This window comes from Pyrgilauda ruficollis, unplaced genomic scaffold (genome assembly GCF_017590135.1).
Source record: "Pyrgilauda ruficollis isolate IOZ18807 unplaced genomic scaffold, ASM1759013v1 scaffold7, whole genome shotgun sequence".
Classification (NCBI taxonomy): Eukaryota; Metazoa; Chordata; class Aves; order Passeriformes; family Passeridae; genus Pyrgilauda; species Pyrgilauda ruficollis.
The window spans coordinates 414,076-442,001 of NW_024528821.1; the positions used below are offsets into that span (position 1 = coordinate 414,076).

At 39.5% G+C, this 27,926-nt stretch overlaps 1 protein-coding gene across 1 annotated transcript in view; it reads right to left on the reverse strand.

Annotated features, from left to right (window-relative positions):
* The window catches only part of DIAPH2 (diaphanous related formin 2), a 168,715-nt gene that overhangs the window by 120,215 nt on the left and 20,574 nt on the right, over nt 1–27,926 (reverse strand). The window contains exons 5-18 of the mRNA XM_041485318.1: nt 25,624–25,644; nt 21,640–21,779; nt 21,181–21,255; nt 21,030–21,099; nt 19,923–20,059; nt 19,043–19,154; nt 16,725–16,731; nt 15,648–15,789; nt 14,607–14,723; nt 13,966–14,084; nt 13,612–13,676; nt 12,885–12,989; nt 10,682–11,278; nt 8,137–8,251 (exon numbers count right to left, since the gene is read on the reverse strand). Of these exons, the coding sequence (XP_041341252.1) occupies nt 8,137–8,251; nt 10,682–11,278; nt 12,885–12,989; nt 13,612–13,676; nt 13,966–14,084; nt 14,607–14,723; nt 15,648–15,789; nt 16,725–16,731; nt 19,043–19,154; nt 19,923–20,059; nt 21,030–21,099; nt 21,181–21,255; nt 21,640–21,779; nt 25,624–25,644 (1,822 nt within the window). The remainder of the gene's footprint in view (nt 1–8,136; nt 8,252–10,681; nt 11,279–12,884; nt 12,990–13,611; nt 13,677–13,965; nt 14,085–14,606; nt 14,724–15,647; nt 15,790–16,724; nt 16,732–19,042; nt 19,155–19,922; nt 20,060–21,029; nt 21,100–21,180; nt 21,256–21,639; nt 21,780–25,623; nt 25,645–27,926) is intronic.

A 27,926-nucleotide genomic window follows, 5' to 3' on the forward strand; every position in this document is an offset into this window, starting at 1 on the left:
CTTGCATTGTAGCAGACTAAAAATAGTGCAGAACACACAGCTCCCAGCCTCTCACCTTCAGCAGCAACGTCAGGCTCCACTGCTCACCTCAGCACACTGCACAGGCAGGATCCACTGGACATCCTGAATTTAGCACCTGTGCTCTGCTTACCTTTTATGCCACCAGCACAAGCCACATTTGGCTAGAGGGATTCATTAAGAGGGCAATGTCTCTATGCTAATGATCCAAGTCCTCAATGAAACAACAAAAAAAAAAAGCCAAAGAAAACCTTGACATTTACTCCACAGGTACTCCCATTCAGAATATGGAATTTGATAATTCCACACTGACTTTTACCATGTGGACTTTTTGATTTTAGAAATTCTTTAAGCCACGGCCTTTCCACAGTGGGAAACGATTCAGTGGTGGTATTCTGCAAAAGTTACATTCCCACCTAACAGAATAAAGCACCTGAAAGGAAGAAGTTTCAGAGACATTTCAGTTTCTCACGTTGCACAAGACACACAATATACAGAGTTGTAATTATAGCTTTACACCCATTTGAGATGATTAATAAGTAATTCAAAAAGCTGATACTTTTGTTATTATCTGCACTAATGCCTATGTACCTAGTATATTCAATTTCTCAATGAATTCAGAAACTTAATAGCATGATTGTTAACTTTTAATCCTTTAGATAGCTTTTGAATGCCTCTTTCTCCAAAGAACCTTTATTCATGTAGGTAACAGAACTATCCCTGCTCTACTATAAATGACAGAAATTCTTGCAACAGCAGCTATTCTGTCCAAAGCAGCCTGGAACAGCATTACAGGTGAAGCAACTATCACTCAGAGAAATGGTCCATGTCAAGAGCAGATGACATTTTTTGGGGTTTTTTTTGGTCAGCAATAAGAAAGGAAAGAACAGTTTTGCACATAAAACATAAAATCCATGGAGAGGGCATCATTTTTCTACAAACACAGAATCACTGCAGGTCAGCACAGTGAGCAAGTGGAACCAGGCCATGAATCAGACACATTTTGTCAGTTTATGCTTCTGCAGGAAAAAATCCACATTCTATTTCTTTTGATAGAAAGTAGATTTAGGAGGAAGTGCAGGATGTGCTAACCATTGTTCTGCTGAAAGATGCAGGGGGCAGCTCTTTAATGCAGCCTTGAAAGAACTATTTTACAAGTAAGACCATCAATTTTGCTTATAACCACAGCTTTGTTTACAGTGGGGTTTTATTTATTTAAGCAAATACATTGTTATTCCCAGAACTCTGCTGGAAGTTTTCAGCAGAGTGAAATATTGGTGCATAATCCATTTAATAGTCAGCACCAAGTGTCCTGGTAAGTAGCTGGTCTGCTCTCCATCCTTTCCTCCAGACTTTTATTCTTCCCCTACTTCACTTGTGTCACAAATTCCCAGGCAATGTTCAGCTGAAGAACCTGCACTGGAACCTCAGCTGGAGTTCCCTTCACCAACACTGAGGAAGCTGCCAGAAAATGGATCCACAGTTCCAAACACATCAGAAGGCAAAAGGAATTGTTTCAAAACCATTCCGCACAGAGCCACTGAACACAGACCCAGAACTGACCCCCAGCTCATCATCAGTGAATTTCATATGCATTTACAGATTTCATGTGCATTTACAGCAATTCCTGCATGGGAAAGAGAAGCCACACTTGAGGAGAATTGCCACAGTGGATAATCCCAACAGCTCATGGAACAAAGGATTGCTGTCAAATCCATACAATGATTTAATCAGAGAATCACTGAACAGTTTGGGTTGGAAGGGATCTTAAAGATCATCTTGTTCCAACCCCTGCCATGGACAGGGACACCTTCCACTAGGGTTACTCAGGGCTCCATCCAACCTGGCCTTGAACACTTCATGTTGAGAGTAACTAGATTCACATTAAATAGATTTTTAGGATATCTAACCTAAATTCTCATGAAAAATGTAGTTGCATACTTGAAGAGGAGCATCTTTTACAGGTTATTCTTTCTGTTTTGACATTAGAGAAAGCATTCTTCTCAGTCTAATCTCTTTATTTATTCATACAGAAGGGGCTTTATTCCAGGAATATAGATTTCTATTTGTTTAAAAACAAACAAACCCCATTTCTTTTTGCAGTTCAACACAGATTCTTTTTTCAATTCAACTTCCGAATTTCTTTTTCATCGAATTCATAGAAAAAAAATACTCTCTGTAAGAGCATTATAGATCAAGACTACTTCATGAATGTATTCATATTTCATGCTAATTAGTCTTTGTACACAATCCCTGTCTCTGCAGTGCCAGTACATGTGTCTCTGTCCTCAGCTCCTCATTAGAAGTGCTGGGCTTTATTTGAGCACTGCATCACCGAGCCTCAATCAGACAGTCGGGGATGCAGAGCTGCCTTTCTTCCCCTGCTGGATTTCAGCAAGCTCATACACACAAAGCTCCAGCTCCTTAAAAAAATGAGGCATGGAGGAGGTACAGAAGGCACCAACTTCTACCACAGTTATCTCACAGTGGGCTGGAATTCCAGACTCCTGGAATGTGTGGGTAATGAGCATTTGTCTGGGTGTCTCCAGCAGTGATTCCCACACTTCCCTAATGGGAACCTCCAACACCTTAAAGGTTGGAAAAAACCCACTGGACCAATTTCCTTTGTAGGAAAAACCCAATGTCTCTGAGAGTTCACCTTTCCTTGGCTTTTCTTTATAGTCACAACTGCTGTTCCATCTTTGCTCTTCAAGACATTAATTTTCATGTTCTGAGAGCTGAGGTATAACAAATTAATACAAGAACTCTGTAAGCAACCACCTAAAATGTAACACTTACTAAGACAACTCAGTCACAACATTGTTATAAATACATAGAAGAGGTTTTTTTAGACAATACATGTCTGTCCCCACTCCAATTCTATTTAAATTCTCTTCAAATTCTTCCAGTGAAGCTTTCTGACAAAATTACTAATTGAAACTTGCAGAAAATCTGAGCAGCAAGGGCTTTGTTACTAATATTTTTCAGAAGTTTTTCAGTGCCAGAGATTGCTTAACCAAAAGATGGCCTTGCAGCAGGCACACACACACAGGAGAGCCCCTCCAGTCTCCGTTTGCCACGTGGCACTGACAAGGCAGGTGGATAATCAGTTTGCACCTGCAGAACTACTCCAGTCACTCAGGAACCAGCAGGATCCCTCATTTCAGGTCCTCGCTCCTCACGGAGCTCTCACCTGTCCCAGTGATGTTCCAAAAGGGTTAAGCACTGCCAATTAAAGTAAAACTGAAGGAATGGCCTCACATTAGAGCATCTGACCTGGATTCAGAACAGACAGAATGCTGATTCTGAAATGAACTCCATTTCTCCAGGAATTGTGGGGAATACATTATGCTGTACCTCCAAGCAATCCATGAATAATGATAGCAGCCTTCAAATAGCCCAGACCTCAAACTACTTCCCACCTGTCTCCTCATCTGAATACAATTTAATTCACACACAGGCTGCTTGTATTCAGTTTTCTGAAGGTGCAATTATTGCAGTTCTTTCTGTAATGCTGATTAAGACAATGTCCAAACTTCTCTCTCAGAACCCTCTTATGGAACAACCATGCTCTGAAAAAACTCTAACTCTGCTGCAGATGTAAAGAAAGCAAGCTCCAGGAGCAACAAACTGGAGAGAGGAAAATGGCATCCATCTGACCCATCCCTCTTGATTCACCCCCTTAGGAATCACAAAGTTTTAAAAGCAGAGTCCTAAGAGACACAATCAAAGCGTGCCACACTGAGACCTGCAGTGAAATTCCTGCCTCTGTCCAACCCTAAAGCATGAGCATTCTGAAAGTGTAATTTATATAAGATTTTACATGAAAAGAAGACAATAAACAAAAATAGCACAACTGACACTGAGCCTAACTTCTGAAAAGGTCTAAATAGATTTTATTTTTTAATCTGGGATATTCTTCATTCACTGTCACATGATGAAAACAACTACAGTTAGTTGGCCACACCAACAGGACACATAGTATGTTTTTTCAAAATAATGTTTTCTTAGGCTCCATATTACAAACTACCTCTGACATAAAAATTAAGTTATTGAAAGGTGAGTGCATTAAAATGCTATTTGAAATCAAATATTAAGACCTAATATTTGCAATCTTTACCTCCTAATTGGAACCTTTGCTTTCTTTCTGAACACTATACTCATATCAGTCCTTTTGTTCCATGAAGAATGAAATGGGTTCTGATGCTCTTGAAATAAGACTTGGACTCTAAAATAACTCTAAGATAATTAAAGAATTTTTAAATGTACACAAAATGCATCAAAATACAGAGATATACATATATAAATCTGTTCTAAATAGTAATAGTTTCAGGCAGCAGTTTGTTTAAACCATGCAAAGCTTTTTTCACCCTTGAGTTTGAGAGTTTACCTACTGGATAAATCCAGTGGAGAAGAAAAGGAAAGTGAAAAATAGTAAACTAATAACTCACTCCTCCTTTATGGTACTTGAATTTATTCTGTTGCTGAAAAACAACAATTCCAAATACATCCAGAGACGAAAACAAACCAATCTGCTGCACTTCTGTGTCAAACAGATATGAAGACTGATGACCTGGGTGTGCAACCCAAGGAAATGAAATTCCTCTGCCACACAGCCCTGGGTGACCCTGCCCTGCAAAGCTGATCCTGCTCTGCTCGGGATTCCCACCCCTGTGCAGGAGAGCCTGGGGAGGGGAGGAACCAAACCAGCTCAGCCTGAATCAGCAGCAGACCAAGGGAGCCACCTGCAGTTTGCAATCCTGAAGCAAATTCATGGCGAGTTCAGAGGTTTTTCTTCCTTTTTCTGTTGACAAAGCAGTGTAGGTAGCTGAGCTAGTGCAACATAGCTGTGCTTAACACCAGAGATTTCTGCATTCAGCTGCCTCACACCTAAAAATGCAGCTGGCTTAGAGGGAATCTGGCCACAGCTGGATCCACTGAAAGCTTCCAAATGCTGAAGTTCTCTGATGAATTGGATTTGGGCTTCTCAGCATAGCAAATTCAAAGCCATTTTCTAAAAGTACTAATTGCTGCTCCTTGTAAATACAAAGTCCCAAATGCAAATGAATGCAAAGAGTTTTCTTTCTAGTTTAATAGTGCACTGACCTATCAAATATTCTTTATATACATTATATATACATTATACACATTATTTATATACATTTTCATTATATACATTATACACAGAAAATCAAAACCTCAACATTTTGTCCATGTTTTGTTCAATTACAGCTTACATGGAAATTTGTCTTTTCTCTTGTCCCTTCCCACTTAAATTCCCAAAATGTGAAAAACACCACTCAGCTATTAAGACCTTACTTCAGTTTTGAAAACATATGAAAATGATTGTTGAATTGTATTTTAAAAGTCTAATTGTAAAGCAACAGAACCCTGATGGAGAAGTTTTCCCTTGAGGCAAGTTGGATGGATAATGAATTCTGTATTGGAACAATCCCAGTAGTTACAGACTATTATGTACTAATTACTACCTTTACAGACCTACTGTACACATAATTAATTTCTTCAGAGCACTACTATCATTCTTGACTGGCAAAATACACAACCTAAATTACAAGAGGCAGAAATTAACATGATCCTTTAGGGAGAAGGCATTAACTTGCTTTGCAGTGCTTTGCAATTAGACCATCAATCAAACAGTGAGAAATGATTTGGATAGCAGCAGGCCCAGCACTGAGTATTGTCACAGTCCTGAGGATGGCACGTGTCACAACCTGGCTGCAGAGCCACAGCACTGCAGCCTCTACCTGCACCTGTTAGGAGACACTTCAGCTTTCAATTCTAGGTGGATTTAACACCCCAGAAATTAAATAGGAGCTTTTTGACATCATATTCCAGCAAGCACTGAAGACCTGACAGTGTTGCTGGTGCTCTCCCTTCTGCTGGTGGCCAGAGCTATCAGCTAAGGGACAAAAGCAAAGCTTGGTAAAAGAGTGCTTGCCATCAAATGACCTGCTTAAATGATTTCAAAGATTTAAGTAGGCTCTTGACAAGAACACTAGTATTTTAAACTGTTAATTTCAGTTGTTGGGGGTTTTAGGACGTTCTACACAATTAAATCATACACATCCCCAAGTCCATCAAAAAGCAGTAGCCCAGGCTTCCTGAGATGTATAACTACAATGCATTAATAACAATGTGCAAAAATTATTGTTCAACTTCACAACAATATTCCTCCCCAGAAGTACCACACCCCTTCAGCTCTGGCTGCATTCCTCTAAAACAGACAGCACTCAAACAGCAAGGAGCTGACAGCTTAGTGACAGCCAACATTAAATCATTTTTGGAGTATCCTAAACCAAAACTACGTTACACGAGAAAAATACACCAAGTGTTTTTCTCATTGTACCAAAGAATCATGAATAGAATTCAGAGGTATAATCAAATTTCAGTGCTGCAACTTACAGGGAATGACAAATTGTTAATAAATGTGCACATTACCATTTCTTTTACTTCAGTTACCATTCCCACTGGCATTCCAAAATTCCACAGAATACAAGACAGTAAACACTAAGTCATCCAGACTGCTTTTGGCAATTGTCAGTTTGCTTCCACTCATCCCATTGTTTGTTTAACATGCTGACTGTGCTCCTGAGAGAATATCACATGCATTTCTAGTTGGGTTTTTATCACTCTCCTGTAATGTACTCAGGGACCATCTCATGAAATGGGACTAAAGCAAAAGGGAAATCTGATCCCAGATGATGCCTGAAATAAGTATTTGGGACATCGTGGAGCTGCTTAAGGTCAAAGGGGAGGAAGAACAGTGAACATTATTCTGTGCTGCAGGAAAAAAAGTTGCTTCTGGCATGCAATTCTTTGGGTCTGTGCTGCAACTAAATGCTCCAAGAGTCCTTTTTCACTTCCAGTAGGTTCTCAAGTTTAAAAACCCTTGAACTCACACAACTCTGCCTTTCTGCAGCAGTCAGCCAAGTAAGGTTTTCACATCCTGAGTACTGTGCAGCAGCATTTTTAATGTGCATCCTTTGCTATGGCATCTTGTTTTCTACAACCATTAACTGAGAAGAACTATCTGCAAGGCTATCAGTACACTAATCTATTGGAGGAGATTCTGTTGTTCCTAGTTTTACAACTGTGCAACTATGTCAACATGAATTTCTTCTCATTGGAAACTGTCAGCTATGTCAACATTTCAAGAGAGTTTTTTTCAGCATTTTTAATGAAGAAGCTTTTCAGGAATTCTGAAACATTTCTTCAGATTTCTGGTGAAAGAAATCAGCTCAAGGCAGAAGCTTGTCCTTTTCATTTAGAAGGGACTCATGCCATTCTGTCATCTGCTGCTGGGCATTCCTTCCCTTAAAGGTCTTCCTGCCACACCAAAGGAAGTGACCAACTCCACATCATTTTACCCTCCCTGCAGTGCTAGGAGCCAAGAGTCAATCCAATTGGGCATGGAAAAAATGTTAAATTACTGCAAAGGATGCTTTTGAATTACTGCATGGAATAGCTGAACATTTAGACCAGAAAGTGCTTCCAAGGTGTGCTGCAAAAGGAGAATTCTAATGGTTTAAATTCACTGACTACTGAAAGAAATATGAATCTATCTTATGAAAAACACAGCCACGACCAACTCTTTGAAGAGGTTTCAAAAGGACACAGGAAAAAAAATACATTCAGAAATAATTCAAGGAATCTACTTAAGAAATAGTTCATTACAGTCCTCTGAGAGCCCTTCCTGAATTAATGTTTTTTAACACTTTTTTTAACACTGTGTTAGTAAAAACTGCTGTTTTTATTCCAGAAATTCTCAGCTAGGAATAACAATGCAAATAAACATGGTTTTAGGATCAGAATTCAAATTTAATTATAATTCCATTAAAAGAAAACTCACATCTGTCTGCAACATACAGTGCACTTTTAAAAGGTATTATTGCAAAAAAGGTTCCTCCCCTCATGCTGTAAAGTGAAGGGGGAGCAATTCTTGTAATAGAGTGTTATGCTTAATATATGTTTTAAATCATCTTCCTGCTATAAAACCATCAAATGAATTCCACAGTATTGCACAAAGCATAAAAGAAACTGCCATTACACACTTTTAAACTTAATAAAAGCACAATAAAGAGCAAAGTAAGAACGTACCTTTCATTTGGGTTCCAAAGGTAAGTGCCAATTTTGCAAACAGCTCTGGGTCTTCAAATTTATCTTCTTCAGCTTTTACCCAAAAGCTGTTTTCTCCTATTTCTTGAGGCTCGATCTGAAAGAAAAACAGCATCTCCAGAGTCAATCAGGAGTGTTTTCAACAGCCAAGTTAAAACAAATGCTACAGAAGCTCAGTGATAATAGGGCTGAGGAAGTTCAGCCCCGTTCTGGAACGTTCTCTCCTGCTGTTCCTGCACAAGCACGGTGAGCTGAGCTGTCCTCTGGCCACAAATGGGCTTTACTGTACTTGTCCCACTCAGCAACTTTTGCAAACAGAACTAATAGCAGCTGGCTTTCAAAGTGTTCCAGCTCTCTCTTGATGACTTTCTAGAGAGTTCCCAAACTCTTCAGCACTCCTTTCCCCTGCTGCCTGGAACTGTGTGGAACAACTCAGCAGGAAATGAACTGGCCATGGGGACATTGCAGAGACTGAGGTTGAGCTCTCTACTGGCTGTACTAAAGGAAGAAAATGCTCTGCAATACAGAAGCTGAAAGAAACCTTGACTCTTCACGTATGACTCAGAACTGCTGTTCTGTTTTCAAAACACATTCCTCTAACAGCTTTGAACACGTTATTAATCATTGTTTATAAATTGGTTTAAATGCCAAATAATTTCCAAGGGCTATTTAACTTCAAGATGATATGCAGGGAATTTAGCAATACTGCATTTGTCAACCTCACTCCAATTTCCCTGCAACATCCTGGTCCTCCAGCTTTCAGCCCTGCTTTACCAGCAGCTCCAGGGAAGACAATTTAAAAAACTACCTTAATCCAATACTAATGGGGAAGACAGTTACAGCAAAAGGGACTAAATTAAACTGTAAGAATTTTATTCCTCAAATGATGGCTCCTTAAAAGTGATGATCAACAGACTTTGCACTTTCTCAGTAGGCAGGAGATCTCTGGCACTGTTCCCAGAGCACTTCAGCAAAGCGTCCATCTGCAGTTCCTTCCCATTGTCACAGCCAGTGCTCACACAGACACTTCAGAAATTATTCCTACAAACTCCCTAATGGAACTGATCCCAATGCAATTGGCAGCAATTACCAATATGTGTTATAAAATAAAAGCTTGCTTTTCTCTGTGCTTACAGGACAGCAGTCTATGTCCCACAGTCACAAAACTCCTGCAGTGATCCTGATCCAGTCCTTTCTCCCCAAGACACTGAATTCCTCCTCCCACAATGAAGCAAAGTTATCACTTATCCTTTTATGCAATTATTTTATAAGAATTACAGAAAAAGTAAAGATTTCCAAACTGATTTTAAAATTTATTTAAATTAATGCTCTAAAAACATGGCAGGCTGTTTTGTATCATTCTAGTTAAATATATTGAAAGCCTGTTTTTAAACTATGGCTGCTAGATACACTTTCAGATTGCTTTAGCACATCTCCAAATATTTTGAAATAATTTGAAATCATTGAAGCATTAATTCTTCTGCCAAAAGAAACTATAAATTGGCACACCATGCATTTCCACACAGGCTCTCTCTCAACCTGCTGGATTCTTCCTCCAAGACTGGTGGGATTATTCTGCTGTTTTGTTACCTCAAAGCCTTTTGACTACTCAGAATTTAGAGGAACCACACAGCATGGAATATATGAAGTCCTTTCATTTGCCTTGATGATTTGGTCATTTTGGTACTTTTTCCTACAGCAAACATCAACATATCTGTCATATTTTATACCACTAAAAAACTGCCAACCACAACTTTAGAATGCCATGATTGAGTCTTGATAAAAGCTGCAATTATCTAATACCCCACATTTATTTTTTTTATATGGAAAGAGCAGTGTCTACACTGATCAAAAAGGGGTTTTAAAACAACACACCCCAGCACACACCTGGATGTTTGTCTAACTTCTCCTGTTAGAGGGACTGGATATACTGAGAGGCAAGGAATAACTGGGAACTGCTTTAAGGGTTCACTTGCAAATCAGATTGTGCTTGCTCTTTACTGCTCAAGTAATGCTTGGATTTTAAGATTGTATTTAATCACATCTCATTTTTAAAATTGTCAAGCTAAGACTGGAAGCTCATGATGCCCAAACCTTTCCCTTGAGCAGTCCCATGGCTCCTCCCAGTGGCCACTGCTCCAGCACATCACTAACTGAGAATAATAAATATCTGGGATAAATAATCAACAAGTAATGTCAAGGCCTGATATCAGCAATCTCTGAACTCACAGCAACATAAAACGTCACGAATTTAAAAAGCTTAAGCTGGTTTGCTTTGCTAGGTATGTGTGAAAGCTGCTTTATAACAGTTTGGAGATAGATGTATATTTAGATACAACTTGATGCAAAGCTGCTCTGGATGCTCACTGCAGCTGATACAATGCACTGGAAGTAAGCTGGCTTCCTGGGACACCTGGTACAACAAGGAGCTCTGCCAAGATCATTCTCATTTAAAAATCCACAGTGCCAAGCCTATCTGTGCAGTGCAGGAGGGGAAGGAACAGCATCCCCACACCTGCTGGCATACCTTGGACCAGTTGATTCTCTTCATTGAGACTTCCAGCTTATACTTCTTCTTCTCCTTCATCCCGTGTGGCAGCGCTGGCACCACGGGGAAGGGAGCAAAGAGACCCCCTCCCAGAGGGGGTGGCATCGGGGGTCCCCCGAGAGGCGGCGGGGGAGGGATTGCTCCCCCAGGCAGAGGAGGAGGAGGAGGAGGCCCTGCTCCTCCAGGCAGAGGAGGAGGAGGAGGAGGCCCTGCTCCCCCGGGCAGAGGAGGAGGTGGGGGCACACCGGGCAGAGGAGGGGGTGGTAGGATGGCTGCACCCGGCAGAGGAGGGGGAGGTGGAGGAAGGGATGCGCCAGGTAATGGAGGAGGAGGAGGAATTGCTGCTCCACCAGGCAGGGGAGGTGGTGGAGGAATTGCTGCACCACCAGGAAGGGGAGGTGGTGGAGGAATTGCTGCTCCGCCAGGTAATGGAGGAGGAGGAGGAATTGTTCCTGCACCAGGGAGGGGAGGAGGAGGAGGGATGGCTCCACCAGGGAGTGAAGGCGCTGGAGATGGTGGGACGTTCTCACTTGGGAGGGCTGGAGGTATTGCTGGGACTTCTGTCAGGCTTGGACCCTGGAACACAACAGAGGAATTCCATCAGTGACAGGAGGCAGTTTGATACGAAGCTGAACCAACCAGGATGGTTTTTAGCCAACTGCATCTCAAGAAAGTGAGAAATGCAACTGTTCTCCTATTTAAATGAGAAACAATAACAATAGATTATACCACGTACCATAAAGCTGCCAAGTAAACTGAATAACCTAGCATTTTTATAAAAACAAATTGTTTCAATTTTAAAGAAAATTTAATAGTAGCAGTAACATTTAAGTGAACAGAACAGCATTTTATTTCTTACCAATGCACAAAACATTTATCCCACTTAGGATACCCCAGCAAGCTGGGGCATCAGAGATGAGAATAACCATGCTGAATTTTAACAGCACTCATCTGCTGCTGGGAAATTTTCCCCAGCAATCAGTGGAGCAGCTGCTGCAGTGTAAGAGGTCACAGGGCCAGTTGTTCACAGCCATTCTGACATCTGGAGGGGTGAAGGCTGTGCAACAACCTGTCCTGCTGTCTTTTGAATCTGTCTGAGAGTGCTTCTTTGGTGAGAGGAAGAAAGAGCAATCACAATATCCATTCTAATAAGTTCTTACTAATTAATGAGGAAGAGAAACAGCAGCATGTCAAACCATCAGAGGGGTGAGTGCAGCTAAAAATAAGTGTCATCATATTCTGTGGGGAGCATAACACTAGAAAAGGGAACAGATACCAGAATTACATGGTTGATTAACCAGTGGTCAGCATTACTGTGAATGCCCTGTCATGTCTGGATAATCTAAACTGTGTTAAAATCAATAAAACAGGATTAACAATTAATTAGACTAGAAGTACATTTTTTACTTTGCACAAGGCACAATGTGTTTCTTTGGCTCACAAGTCATAATGTAACAATTGCTGGAGAACTCATTAAATCAGTGTCACATTTCAGTGGAACACTGGCTTGTAGAAATTTTTAACAAACATGAAAATTGGCAAGAAGGAAGTAAGAACAGGAGTGTCTGGGTCTCCACCTTAGTGCCCAAATAGGAACTGAGATCACAGGCTTTAAGGCAGAAAAAATAAAGACAAAAAGGCAACAGGCAGACCTTGCCTAGCATTGAAGGAGTACAAAATAAACCAGATTGAGGCAAAGCACTAAACCATAATATCTGTTAGTCCCTAAAAGGTACAAATGACCTGTCTAAAACATAAAGCTGGTGTAAAAAAATAAAAAAGGCTTATATAACGTGCAAGAGTAAAAAACATATATAAAACCAATATCCTTTAAAAATAAACACTTCCAAAATAAAAACTTTCTGCGAAACATACAGAAGCAGCAATGTGAAAGCATAAAAAATATCTGCAGGAAAAAAAAAAAATCAGGCTGGATGCAAGATTTTTATAGGCTAAGGAATATTTTTTCTCAATAAAGCAGGTGCCTATGACAGGTTGAACATACTACTGTTTGTAAAAATGTTACCTCCATTAACTGTCCTTAGTAACTTCTGCTGGCTGCCAAACAAATCAATGCACCTTTACCAGACATCCAGACAGACTCTGGGGCAATTTCTTTTCAACTCCTCCTCAAAAAAAAATCGACTCAGCTGTGGAACTTAATGTGATATTATTTTATTACCTGGGTCCGGAGCTGTTTGACTTCTGATTCAAGTTCTTTGATTTTCTCCTCTCGTTTCTGCAGCTCTGCTTGTGCCTCTTGTCGAGCTGTGAACTCTTCATCAAACTGCAAAGATTTAACCAGCACAGGAGAGTTTGTGCAGTTATGGCCACACCAGAGCCTACACTGGCAGGAATTCTTTGAACAACATCAGAGCTGGAGCAATTGATACACTTTTAACCCTTTTAGCAGCGTTTTTTAACATGTTCACTTTTAGTACCACAATTTCTTCTATAAATCAATGACAGAGAACCAATCAGATCCAGCTACTCAGGTTCTTCCCTCCAAGAGAACACTGCAGACTTCTCAAACCAAACTCGAGTACACATCTACTGCAGCAAGCTTAAATTCATTAAGAATTAAACCTGCAACCATCATGTTCAAGAACATGTTCTGCCATTTGGCCTGAAAATGCCTACTTAGATCAGACCAGCAAAAAATACCAAAATTTGGAATTATTTCAATACACACCTCCATTATACCTGAACTTCAGTACTACTGCAGCTAATATAGCACATTCATTCATTTTTTTAAGCTTATATCTGTACTTAAGTTATTTAATTATGACTATTTCGGGACAGGAGAGCAACAAGTGGATTGTGAAAGCCACTATTTCCCAGTTTCAGCTGGGGAACAAGCTGACTGTGTTCCTGTCAGGATTGTGTTCCACACCATGAGCAGGACTTACCTTCCTGGAAAATTCTGCTGCTTTCTTTTCACTCTCTTCTACTTTAGCCTTGTCCACACACGCATCTAGAATTTAAACAAAATACCACACACAAGTCAAGTCAAACATGTCACATCTCTGAGGTGCTTCCAGCCATCATTACCCTGTGAGCCCATGACACAAAAGCAACAGGCACTTTTTTTTTTTGACCCTGTTTCATTTCATTAAAGGCTGCAGCATTTGTTCTGGTACTTCACAAGTACATCTGTAGGTAAATGAATATTTCCAGAACACTGACAAAATTCCCAGCCAGTGTTAAGTCCAGACAGAAGATCACAAAGAAAAATAAAGTAAAACTGCTTAAAGAGTACAAACCAACAAGATGTGTAAAATTGATGTCCATCCTTCCTCTGTATTTAAAATCTGGGTCCGTGCCACTGCAGTGCAGCACTATCTGTGACACACATTCTTCTATGATCTTGTAATACTGAGGTCTAAAACAGGAAACATTTACAAGACAATAAGAACATGAACAAGACTTTATGCAGCTGGGAGGGGGGGAAACTAACTCCTAATATCTGAATTCTACAACTGTCAGAAGAAGAATCAAGTTCAAATTCTTATTTGTAAACATTTTGGATGTGACGCCTCGACCTTGCTATGACAGTGCTGCACATAAGGGAAGTTTACACTGAAAAGAGCAGATCCAAGGCACGTGGGAGTATTTTCAATTACCAGTTGTACAACTTCCATGTTCTTTGAAGCAATGAACATATCAAACTTGAATAAAGAAAGAGTGCCCAACAAATAAGAGGTTTTTGGCATGAGGGTGTTAGACTGAGCTTCAAGTCTTTGAAATAAACACAATTATATTTACCAAGACCTTTTTAATACTAACATAGAGGAAAAAGATAGATAACACAGTATCAGAGGGACTTTTTAGGCATGAGCTACTCAGTTTACCAGGGTCTTAATTTCTATTCTTGCCCCTCTTCCCCCCAAAAATGCAGCCTCACCGGACATAGTAATCGTTCCTGATCAGGAGGAAATGTTGGAGAATTGACAAGAAGTAATTTTCAGAAGAAGTATCTTTCACCATGTTGTACAGCAGATGAAATACTTCGCTCACATCAGTGCAAACATTGTTAAGAAAATAGCAGTACTTAAAAAAACCAAAAACTTCAAAAACAAACAAAAGCCCAAAAACCCCACTGCAGCCAGAACAGCCACCCAAACACAGCTCCCCAGATATTCCCATATTGTTCAAGTAAAACCCCTCCACACTGAGAGCTGTCCCTAGCAGAAAATATTATTTTTCCACTAAGATTATGCACAGAATTTCTGTGCCCTGTTTATCAATTAGGACATGTTTCATTATCAATCAGAAGAATCGTATATAGACTTCATGTTTTAGAGTCCTGTAAAAATATTTCACACAAAGCTTTGCTTCCACTCTGAGCTCAGCCAGGCTGTTGGCAAACACACACTGGTCAATGTTTTTCATTTCCCAGAGATGATCCTTACTTGTAATTACCTGTTCTGCAAAGCAACAACATTCCAGGGGATTTTATAGTCCTCCCACTGATTGCCTCTACCTCCCTCTGTTTCCTCCTAAAATCTGCAAGCAGTTCATTCTGAACTCAGGTAACCTGGAATTTCCTGCTCCTTCAGTTAGAAAAGGCACACATCTGTAGTGCTTCAGAACCTACAAGAAATTTTGTTCCTTTTATTATCAAAACTCATTTTTCTTCAAACGTATGATCTTTCCACGGGTATAATTTTATCTCTTCATGTATTATGAGACAGAGTTTAGCTTAATAAATGTTATTTATGAAAAATTAATTCAGTTCCCAATGACTTACATTTGACATGCAAATTTAAGCACTAATTATCCAAATATTTTCCAACAAAAAAAGCAACTGGAGAGAAATCTGCTTGACAAAGCCCCTGGTAAGACATACAACTGAGACAAATAACCTGCACACAGAGCACTGTAATTTCCATTTAATAAAGTTCTGAAACAACACAAGTTATAACGGCATTTCCTTAAAGGATATTCCATTTCAGCTTTGATATCATTGAGACGATGTGACAGTTCAAAGTGGTCTTCATCTTTGTTCTCATCAAACACCCTCAGCTGAATATCAAGTTCTTCATTTTCCTTATCTTTCAAGGCCTGTTTTTCAAGGTAGAGTATATCTTAATTTTTCCTTTTTTAAAGAAAGAATTCCCCCCCTTGAAGGACTACATCATGACGAAATATAAAGACATTAACCTTTAGAACAGCAGCAAGTCTCAACTCAGTGCCTGGGCTTTTTTTATTATAATGATTCAACTGAGAAAAACTAAAGGCAAAGCATCAGCTCACAGAGCAGGTATGGGCTACAGAACAAACAAGAAGATTTCCAGTTGAATCCATTTCTCTTAATGGGACAGAGCAGTTCCTGCTTGTTAATGTCAGAATTCCATTAAAAAAACCACAATAGGTATAAAAAACCATTAATTGACATAAGCTTAAGAAGTTTAAAGAAGTGTGAGAAGATTTGTTTACAATTTCTGTTCCTCAGTTAACCTAGACCATGGCATTAAAGCGTTCATAGTAAAAGGAGAAATACAGAGGAACAAAACAAAGCTCCACACAAGTTAACATTTGGAGCAGAGGAAAATGTGCTTTTCTTTTAAGAAATGCAAGGACCTGTCCTAATTCCCAGAGTTAAGCTGAGCTTCCTACCAGCCAAAGCACATAAAGTTCCTTCCCATCCATTGATGGGAATGCGTTCCATGACTGAAACGGAGCCTGGATTTGTCCTGGCTGGGTGCAGCCACGTGTGTCCCCCAGCACAGGAGCAGCTCGTGCCAGTTCCAGTGCTTGAAGGGCAGAGCATCCAAAGCCAGAGCTCTGGATCCCCCTCCTGACTCTTTCTCAAGACATTAGCTGTTCAACATTTTTAAAATAGACTGTTATCAGCAAATATTAATTGCTTTTACACTCAGAGCTGTATGGCAGATGTTGGTACTCTCTCCCAAGTTTTCTATCGTATCATGATTTGTTACAATTTAGTTTCTTTGCTACCTAACCCATCCCCAATTCTTTACATTATAAAGCATTTATTGATTCTATAAAATACCCATACATGCCACCTGCAATCAGAAACACAGAATGCACATCAATACTTTCAGTCACTGCTTGAGCTGAATTATAAAACCAGAGATGGAAATTATTTATTATGCAGCACACATGCAACACTTGGGTTTATTTTAGCAGCATCAAATACTGCCCTGTTTCCATATCAGGATGCTTCCACTGTATCAAAAATTACCATAGGAATGATCATCACAGAATAATGTCGTGGACTGGTGTGAGCTGGAAGGGACCTTAAAGCCCACCCAGTGCCACCCTGCCATGGCAGGGACACCTCCCACTGTCCCAGGTGCTCCCAGCCCTGTCCAGCCTGGCCTGGGGCACTGCCAGGGATCCAGGGGCAGCCACAGCTAACCTGCCCACCCTAAAATCATGCACTGGTTATTCCCAAACTAAAGGTGCCCATTGTACCTCCTTCTCTTTCTTCTTAGCACTCACCACTTTGAAAGCAAACTGTTTCTACAATAATTAACAACTTAAAACCCCCACATCAGAGCCACCCAATAAACACCCATACCCAAATGAGTCACATCACCAGGTGTTTTTTCCATTCCTGCAGAGCACTTGTGCAAAATGCCTGGTCTCAGGATAGTGGCTAATGCTTTAATTGAACAGCTGTGCACTTTAATTGATTTATTTGAAAATAGGTAGACAACAGCACAACGCCAAAAGTGCTGATCCACTTTAAAAGACTAAAATGGCACTCAAGGGAAATAGCAAGTTTGGTAAAAGATGTTAACTGCAAATAGAAGTAGCTTTAGAGTAGGACAAAAAAAAATCAATAGCTACAGAGGAAAAAAATCAGATAAAAAGCACCTTCCTGTTTTAATTACATTCACTATTTAGCTTTAATAGAACACCTTATGGAGTCTCAAATTTCTATTAAAACACCCTTTCAAAGGCACTCTCTTGATAGAGCTGCATCTTCAGATAATGCAGTATCATCGTGCTTGCTTGAATGATTCTTGTTATTTTACTACTATGACATGACTTAACAAGCCAAAGCACATGTCCAATCTGAAATTAATAGAGAGAAGAGGTGCCATCTGCTCTGATTGCTTCTGCCAGAGAGACTCTGCCTTAATGGCTTGTGCTAATACATTCCCAGCAAAGAAGGATTTTGTCAGAAACAAGGTAATGAGTCTTGCAATTGTGCCTTCACTGAGGTATCAGTGAGCTTTGGGAGGGGGAGGCTGGCAGGAATGCGGGGTGGTGGCTGTGGTTTGCCTTAAATCAACAAGGTCATGGAGTGGGAGACAACTCCAGGATGAATTCTTCAGTGATAGCACTATTAAGATTAGAATGTCATTTATAGAAACTTATTGGCCATCATTAACTCATCAGCTCTGAAACAAGAGGTGCTGATGGTAAACACAGCATTAAGGCAGCTACAGCTGATGTGTATTTGAGCCAGGACTGGAAAAAAGCATCCCAAGGATACCTCCCCTGCCTGTATTTTTCCATATTTTTCAGCCAAAGTAGCTGAAAAATAAATTTTAGTATAAAATGTGCATAACTACTGTATAATGAGAAGGTCATAAGTCAAATTCATCCTTTATTAGGACATTCAGCCACTTGGCCTCTACGCAAAAATGGCAGTACCAAAAAAACCCAACCAATCCCAACCAAAAAAAGCTTGCATCTTAATGCCAACCAAAACTCTAGTGCCCACAGAGCACAAAAACCTCCATCCATGGACACAGAAGCAGCAATAAACATGATCTAAGTCATGACAGTAAAAACCACTGCCACAGATTAATTTATTATTTTATAAAAATAATTTTAATAGCTCACTAGGTTACCCTCAGAGGCACTAGTGGCTGGTGAAAGGCACACGAACACACAGAGCAAGGAATGCAGAATCCTTGTTGACAAAAGTACCAATAATATCCTGGTGCACTTCACTCATCCCAAAAGGAACCCTGCCAAAAATGGGCACACCCCATGCTACACCTGCCATAATTAGCATATATCTGAACATTTAAGAGGCCACAGGTACTGCTGCCTAAAGTACCAGCACTGGGACCAGATTTATTACCTGAACATTACACCTGGCATGCAAGGAAAGAAACAGCACTAATTGCTCTCTTTACTAAGGTCACGATTTCTTAATCCTATTTTTGGGGAAAGAAGTGAGTTCCTTGGCCTCCCACCACTAACTAGTAGAAAATCTAGTGTCAGTAAGGCACTGGTATTTATTTATACTTTTTCACTGATTAATAGCACTAAAAGATATGTGTGTGAATCAAAGATGACCAGGCCATAGAGAGTGTTCAGCCTTTCAGCTGAAGCACACAAAGGCAAACCCACCTGCAGCTGGATGAACTCGTGGTTCTCCAGGCCTTCCACGATCTGGGAGAAACGTTCCTCCCTGCTGTGCCTCTCAGCAGCAGTGGTTATAGCACCTAAGAGCTTGTCCAGGCTAAGAGAAAGACAAACTGTCAAGAGAGCACGGCACAGCCAACTCGCTCATTTTAAACATGTTCACACAACTCAAGGCTTAGTGCACTGACAGAGCTGAAATGCATTTATCTACAGAAAGCTGAAAACAATCAAGAACCAAGTGTTATAAATGTCTACAAGATTAATGCTGAAATAAGAAAAAAGGGGTGACTAAATCTCTATATTATTATTTCAGCAATCAAACAACCAATGAGGGGGAAAATACCTCCCTTTGCAAGACTGTGCACTTGATAACAGCTGACATGTTTAACATCTGGAAATTCTAATAAACTGTCCTTTCAGGAATCTGAATGTTTTAATCTATTTATTGCATAGAAGACATGAAGTTTGCCCATTTTAACCTTCAGTAAATAAACGCAGTGGTGAATTTACAGGAAACATATGCCAAGTGATCATCTTTCTTTCAAAAATCTCATGAGCAAGTGCTAAATAACTCCGAGTTGAATTGTTCCAAAGCCCAGCTGTAAATGTAAACTCCTAGTTCCTGTGGTAGAGGTGATTTGTCCTTTCACACCTTCCACGTCAGCCACAGTGTGTAGGTCTCTGCTCATTTGCTTTTCTCTGATTTAATACTCAATTAGGGCAACACAACAGGTGAAGTCTCTTTAACTTTAAACCACATTATTAAAGACTTAACAGGTTACATTTATTTCACTGGCAACTTTTCTCACCTGTGTCCAAATTAACAACTCACGAGCACCAAAAAAAGCTTCAATATCTCACTTACATGTTCTCCTCCCCAATAATGCAGAGAGCAGAAAGGATTTTCACTGTCTCAGTCATCATGTGTGGTTGCTTTGGATCAATTGCTCTTGACAGCAGCAAGAGGCTCCTTTCATCTCCTAGAATCCTTTGCAAACCGTACTGGCAGAAACAAAAAGCTCATGGTGAAAAGGTTGTGCTTGCCTTGGAAACTCATCACCAACCTGAGATCCTGAGGGATTCTCCCAACCCCTCCCTCCCAGAAGGGTTTGGCAGCACCCCACCAAAACCCCACCAAAACCCCAGGCCATCATTGCTAGGGGACACAGCTCAGGCTCCCCAGACTTGCATTTGAGGCTTTCTCCTGACAAAGAGAGATTCAGCTCCTCAGGACACCAGGACCTTGTAAAATCAGTACCCACCAAAAGACAAATCAGGTTTTATTTTCTGTCTATATCTGAAACACCTCAGAAGTATGAAAAATCTGCTTTTCTCCCATTTCATTTCTAAACTGAGCAAAAGTAATTATAAGTAACTTTTATGCAGTTTTATTTGCTGGGGAGGATACATAAATACAAGACTTCAGATTTTACTATGAATGAAGCAAAATTTAACGCATCAGCTTCTAGAAGGTACTCATCCTCTGTAAACCTGAGTAACTTGTGTTAGAAAACAAATCAGATACAACTTAATCTAACCCTTTACCCATGACCTAGCAACTTAAAAACTGCAGCTAAAAATATATCAAACCCTACTCAATTTAAATCAGGTTAAAAGTACATTATATTAACAAACATGTATTGAAATCTGAATTTGGAAAGCTTTTTTTTTAATATTTTCCAAGTAATTAATTTCCAAATTTACTTACCTTAAATTTATACTATCATCCTCTCTTTATCAAACATTTTACTTTCAAAAATCAATAATATTTAACAAAACTAAGAAAAAATGCAGAAAGATTCATGAAGAAGACTCTCAACAGAAGTTACACTAAGTTTAAGACCTGCATTCCCAAAAAGTTAAACACTGGATATACAAGCTTTCCTTCCCTCTCCAACACTTAACATGTTATATACATATTGAACTCAACCCCAAACATGATGGAAGTATGTGAATTTAAAATAACACTCACTTTGTTGTTCATAAATGCTTTGAGGCACTGGATAAGTTTATGTTGATTTTTCTTATCAATACTTTCTTGCCTTGAAAGGAAAGAGGAAAATCACACAAGGAAAATCTTCACAACCTCCCCATCCCTCCCTTCAAATGATCCAGGTCCTTACTGTTTCTTGTCCAGAAGCTTTTCCAATGCATCCAACAGGAGCCCAAGACCTTCATGTCCAAAATTGTTAACCCAGCTAGAAAAAAAAAACCCAAAGAAAAATGTTTTTAATTATTTCTTAATCAAATGCAGAACTTGCAGAGCTATTTCTGTGTTGCTGCTTGTGCATTCCTTCACAGGCTCAATTTTTGGTCTCACTTCCCAAAGGACCTGATCAGCCACAAAGGCAAACAGTTCCAACAAGTACAAATTGCTGAAAGCCACAGAGAAAGGTGAGGAGATATTGCAGACAGCTGCAAACATTTCACTGCTCCTGATCCAGGGTGCTGAGAACACTGCTCTCCCGTCAACAAGCATTAGCATAATTACTCTGGTTTCAAAAAAAAACCCCAAAGCCCACAAGTCTCCTGCTTAGCAAAAACAGCATGATGAAAACTACTGCAGAAATTGCTCTGCTTACCTGACTGGGTTGCTGGTTAGAGACACTCTCAAAGACTCCAGGCAATTCAGGAGTTTTTCATCTGAAATTCCAGAACGCAGTTCATGGATGTATTCTTGTGAGGACAGGGTACATTCGTGCTTGCTGTTTTTTAGTCCCCCCTATCACAGAAGGCAGAATGCTGCTGAGTTTTCTAGTGATCAAACAGTGCTTAGATGATAAAACAGAAGACTAATATTTCCATATGAATTTCTAAATCATAGGACAAGTATTCAAGACAGTTGACTTGACTTGGATTTGTCTTCAGTGTTTCATATTTTGGTTTTACATTACATGGATAACTATTTTTGCTGGAATCTTTTTCACTTCTTTGAGTAAAAGTACATGTACTACAAATGGAATATAAAAATTTAATGCCATCACTCAGCTGCATTAACATATTTAATGAGACTGCATTATACATCTACTTGACAACACTGTAATGGAAACAATCATAGACATACAAAAAACCCAATTCATGCAACTTCCTGAGCCAATTTTTTGCTGTACCATAGTTCATGTTTGACCCCTAACAGAGATCTCTAGAGGATCTTTGCTGCAAAAAAAATCATACAGGATATTTGACAAAGAGCTCCCTCCTGCTGAAGTGCCACTACACAAGAATAACTACTTACACAGTATTTCACTATTAAATACCTGAGTATCAGTTTTTACAGCTAGAGTATTCAAACTCTTGAACAAGACAAAACATTTTTCCAAAAGGTGCAACTAATCTTTTCTACAGCTCTGACAAGTTGCAGCAGGCTTATCTCAGAAGAGTGGTTTTGATTCATTTGCAGCTCCTAAAGCTCCTTAGCTCTGAAGGGTCTGTTGAAGAGAACCTGATAAAGATGTCATGGGTGCAAAGGCAGTATCAAGTGCCTGTCCTAGAAGAGGATTTATATGCATTTAATTGTATCACTTCCACCACAAATATTCAAATTGTCTCTCTTTCACAAAGCTCCACTTCTTATAAAGCTTCTGGTTTGCTCTCTTCAAATTCTTACCATTCATTTTCCAAAAATACACTGAGTATGGCTGATGACAAGATGACTTGGCTAAATTTAAGTTCATGACTTTGCCCTAGCCAGATTCAAGGCACAAACCAGAACTGTGTTCACAATATACTTTCAGATTCAGAACAGAACCAGGACAGACTGTGACTGCAGTGAGACACCAGGGTCCTCTGCACTGTGTCAGCTTTGAAGATGTTCCTTGCTGACATGCAAAGCACCTTCAGCTGGGCATCACATCAAAGGACCAAGGCAAAGATGAGTAAGAAGGACATAGAGGGACTAGAATCAGTCACCATCAACATCCTAAACAAAGAGATGCTCTTCCACCGAAAGAAAAAGGAATAAATGGGGGGAGTTATATTTATAGGAGTAGGAGCTGATGGTAAATCAGATTAATACATCAAAAATCATCAAAATTCAGAAAAATCATCACTCTGAAGGACCATAAGGTAAAGAACTAGGAAAAAGGAACAGCTTTATCCCACCCATTGGATGGATGGCAATCAGAAGAGATTTTGTTTGTAACTAATGCACATCATGTACACAGTACAGATCCAGCTGGGCACAAATGCTGTCATTTCAGCCATGCCCCAAATGGTAAAAGAAGAGAACAGAAATGCTTCTGAGAGCCACAAAATGTACAGAGATGAGACAATGGCAACTTCAATCAATGCCAGTTAAGCTAGACCCTGAACAGCACTCTAGAATGCAAGACAGTGGTTTCTCCCAAGAGATGAGATGAGTTTGTCCTTCCACAGCTGCAAGCTCCACAGGAGACTCTGCTACTCTGGACTGAAGTCTTTGCTATTCTTTGTTTCATATTTCATCCAAGGTGGGATCTTGCTCTCTCTTCTTTCTGTGCCAGCCAGGCCGTTGCTGAAGCACCTCTGCTCTGCCTAGTCCCTTATTTTCAGAAGACCCATGACTCCCTAAAAAATAGATCAACAGTTCAAAGAACTGGCAGTGTGCTCTGCTAAGGCTCCTTCCCACGGCTTGCAGGACAGGCACATTCCTTCATTGGTTCTTTGAAAAAGCACCTTTAAGTGCACAGCAATAAGGAACCAAATCCTCTTCCTTATTTTCCTCCTCCTTCAAAATGGATGGTCACTCAAGACAGCTCACAAAAATCCATTCTTGAAATCTTTCAGAGAATTTTCAGCTTACCAGGATTACTTTTTTATTCCCTGCAATCAATCAATGTCTCAGTCTCAATCCTCTTCACCTCCAGCCATGCTAACTCAAATGCTGAACCAGGTGTTACTCCTTTTATTTCCCTATTCAAAGACAGTTTGACTGGAATACTATTTTTAAGAATTGCTATGCCTTTATATGGATCAGATTTTAATACAAACATTTCTCATTTACTTTGAGGTGTAAGGTCTCAGTCAAAAATGTTTAACAGGAGAACACCTAATAAAGATGGAAGCAAAAGTGAAGTAGCAAGAAACTGAAGAGGGTTGGGTCCCACATCAGTATGTTCAAAGATTAAACCAATGCTCAAGAAAGAAAATTTTAGAAATTCCTTTATGGCTGGTCACCTTCAGTGTTACAATTAAGGCAGAGAAGAAGCACACGGAGGTGCAAAGGCTCTTTAAGCAATATATGCAGAAGCCATACACCAGGCACAGCATTTTTTATTTTAGTATTTAGCAAGTTATTTGCACAAAAACATGCTTTTAATGCAGAGTTGTTCTTGCTCTCTATCAGACTCTGAACTCAAAGGCATGGGAAAGAAAACATCTTAGAATTTCTCCCCTACCCATTGTGGGAATATCAGCTTGCTTTACAAAATAGCCTCTTCACAAAGCAGATGTTCAGGCTAATTCACACCAAAAGGAAATTACACAGCAGCAGGGATTACTTGAAACTGGTTTTAACACACTGAACTGGAAAATTAATAATTTTTCCCATCAAAAAGCCAATACCTTTAAATACATAAGCACAATTAAGATATTTTCCTCAATTAGGGGAAGAGCCAATAGTGTGCACAAAACTAAAAAGTACTGGTGGACATAAAAGTCTCTTTAAAGGCCCCTCTGAATAAAACAAAGCCAAGAGAAAAATATACAAGAATATAGTGAGTAGGAGAAAAACCTAACTATATCTGAGGTGATGATTAGACAGCTTTAAATCATAGAATGTTCTCTATTATTTCTACTACAGAATTTAATTACTGAATATGGCCTAAGTAGAAAGCCTTGCTGTACCTGAAAAGCCTGTTTTGGCTGTAATAAAAAATAAAGTCCATCCATCATTTAAAAGAACATTTTTGCTTTCAACCACTATTTTAAATCCATATGTAATTATTCTCAAAAGAAATCCTATTTACTAGGAAACAAAAACTTGCTGAACTCACTCCAACAAATTAAATCCCAAATATTTGTCTATAATATTTGAATTCAATCAAAACAACATAAAATGTAGATGAGTCCTTAATAAGAGAAAAGTTATGCTCTCAGTGATCTCATCTTAAACATATTGACCTCCTGAATCCTCTAAATTAATCTTATTGTCACATTGATCTGCTGAAGTTGGCATTTCCAAGACAAGCTATGAATAATAACAATTAGAACATAAAAATTTCCACATCTAAACAGAACAAAGTAAGCCAAATATTGTCAATTTAAAATTTCAAGTGCCTGCCTTCAATAAAAGGCAAGACAAGCTTAACTTATATTTGTTGCTCATAATGAAGAGATGAGCTCAGTAAGTTTGAGGTATTTGGAAATTGACTCCTGAAAACTTGAAGGAATCCCTCAAAAGTGTAAGCAATGATCTCATACTGGTAAGATAAACATGATTGAGGTGGTTGACAATTATTCTGATAAAACAAGGATTTAGTTGTGCCCACTGAACTTTTAAAACCCAGATAAAAGTCCAAAATATTCCAGCCTAATCTCTAAAAAGGGAAGTTCATAAGAGAAAACAAAACTCTCGTGTTCGTACTCACCGGAACTTTACTTCCGACTATCTGCATGCAGTGGTCAGCCAAGAGAGGTTATTGTGTAAAAAAGATAATAATAATACATAAATAAACACAGCACAGTACTTAGTAGGATGTAGTTGCACACACATTTTTCAGTGTTTAATTATTAGTAGTAGTTGCATTCTTTTATTACTTTATCAACCTGTTTAGGGGTTAGAGCTTCCCTGACAGGAAAACAGCAGCTCTACAGCAGGAGCAATAATTTCAAATTCTTATGTTTTGCTGCTGAATCTTCAGTATTTGACACATTTACCTACAAATAACTAAATACCTTTCTTGACAGCTACATCTTGAAGGATTAAATATGCCATTTGTTAAAATTATCAGGTCAGATACTTTACATATGACACTGAGAACACACTAATGGCATACTGACTTCCTTGTATGTATAACAACTGCTTTTATTATGGAGCTTTTGATCTGTTTAGATGATGTCACCACTGAATTCAATTAAGTTTTCGTAATCAAAAACATAGCCTACAGTTATAACTCCAACTTGCATTTCAGAAAATCTCACATGACATTTTTATTCAACTGCTCAGTATGGATGCTTTTAATTACATGGATAATTAAACAGTGATTTTCAGAATGCCATCTTCTCTTTACCACGGAACAGCATCTCTCTATATTCATGAACAAAAAGGTGACTTGCCCCAGAGGAACCTGCAGGCAGGCAGCACATCTGTGCCCTGTTCTGTCACCCTGCACAAAGGCCCACGTTGCTGGGAGCAGCAGGACATGGACATCTGCTCCAGCAGTGCAGCCTCCCCTGCTGCGGGCTCACAGCAGCCACTTCACTGCATGTCCACCTTCATCTGACCACAGCTGCTCTGCTTCTGAGATCCCAACTGCACTGTCTCTGCTCAGCCTCTACCTGCTTCATTTTCTACAATTTCTCTTCCATTTTTCCTTTAGGAACTCGTTGAGAAACAAAAGTCCCTGCAAGTCTTTCACAATCAACACTTCACTTCCTGAAGAAGTTTCCTCTACAAGCACAAGAAGGGATTGCCATCACCAGACAATCTGTTCTCCTAATTTACTGTCTTCTCCTCTCACCAATGTTCAACTAGTCAGTACAAAATGTCACTGGGGTCAGTTCTGAAACAGAATTTCAATCCTTCACCAGTTCTCAGGTATAATTTCTATGGTCAACACTCTCTTTAAGTGAGAGAAGGAATGAGAAGCACAGAAAATCACTTCCCATGAAAGCATCCAGCTCATCAGCTTCTACATATCCTCCACACCCAAGGAAAACTTTCTCCACCCAAGGAAAACTTTCTCCTCCATACCCAAGGAAACCCAAAGTTCCTCTCTCAGAACTCTGAAGACAAGTGTTCCAGAAAAGCATGGTCAACATGCTGCAGACAGCACACAGGCAGAGAAAATGAAGCACCAAATTTAAAATAATTTGGTTAAGACAACATCAGCAAATGAGAGTGATATTTTCAAATGAAGGGAGGGAGCTCAAAAGCCTAATTAAAATCATGAAATGAACTGCAAGAAAAGTCACATCAACTGTTAAATGTGTTTTGTGAGCTCTAAGCAGAAGGGCCAAGTATTTGCAGTGTAAAAAAGGAAGACAGATAATTATCTGTGACAAAAGAAAAAGGTAGAAAATTTAAAGACAGATAATTTTGAATGCAACCAGCATTTTCATGGAAGACAATCCTGAAGAAAGGAAAGTTTGACAATTCATGATGCAGTAAAGATTGACTAGGGCTTGAATTCATTGAGCAGAATAGTAGTTGCACTAAAGAGAAGACGAAATTACAAGTGAAAGTGAGGTTTGGCACCACCATAAAATCCCAATCAACATTTTAAAATTAACCTCTGTATTTTAATTTTTTTTTTAACAATTAGGATGATAGCTATGTAGAAGTTAAATTAGGATAACACACAGAAAGGTACTGTATATTTCTGAAAGATTCCATTCAAATGCTGTGATTCAATTGCAAGGAGGATGTACTGAAGCACACAAACTTGAAGTGTTTTTCCTCTAGGAAAAACACTTTGTAATGTGTAAAACATCCACACTGGTGCTGACTTAAGCCCAAAGCGCACATTCATGTACGAGGACCCTTTAGGATGACTTGGTTTTATGTTATTAGTGCATTTAGGCTAATGCCTTCCCAGTTCTGTTAGGTTTCCCACGCTGCAGCACACATGGGGAGCAATGCAATGCATTAACATTTCAGCAGTGAGCCATGCAATGGTAGCCATGCTTTCCTTACTCAGCTGCACAGTTCTGGGCCTGGAGGCAGCTACAT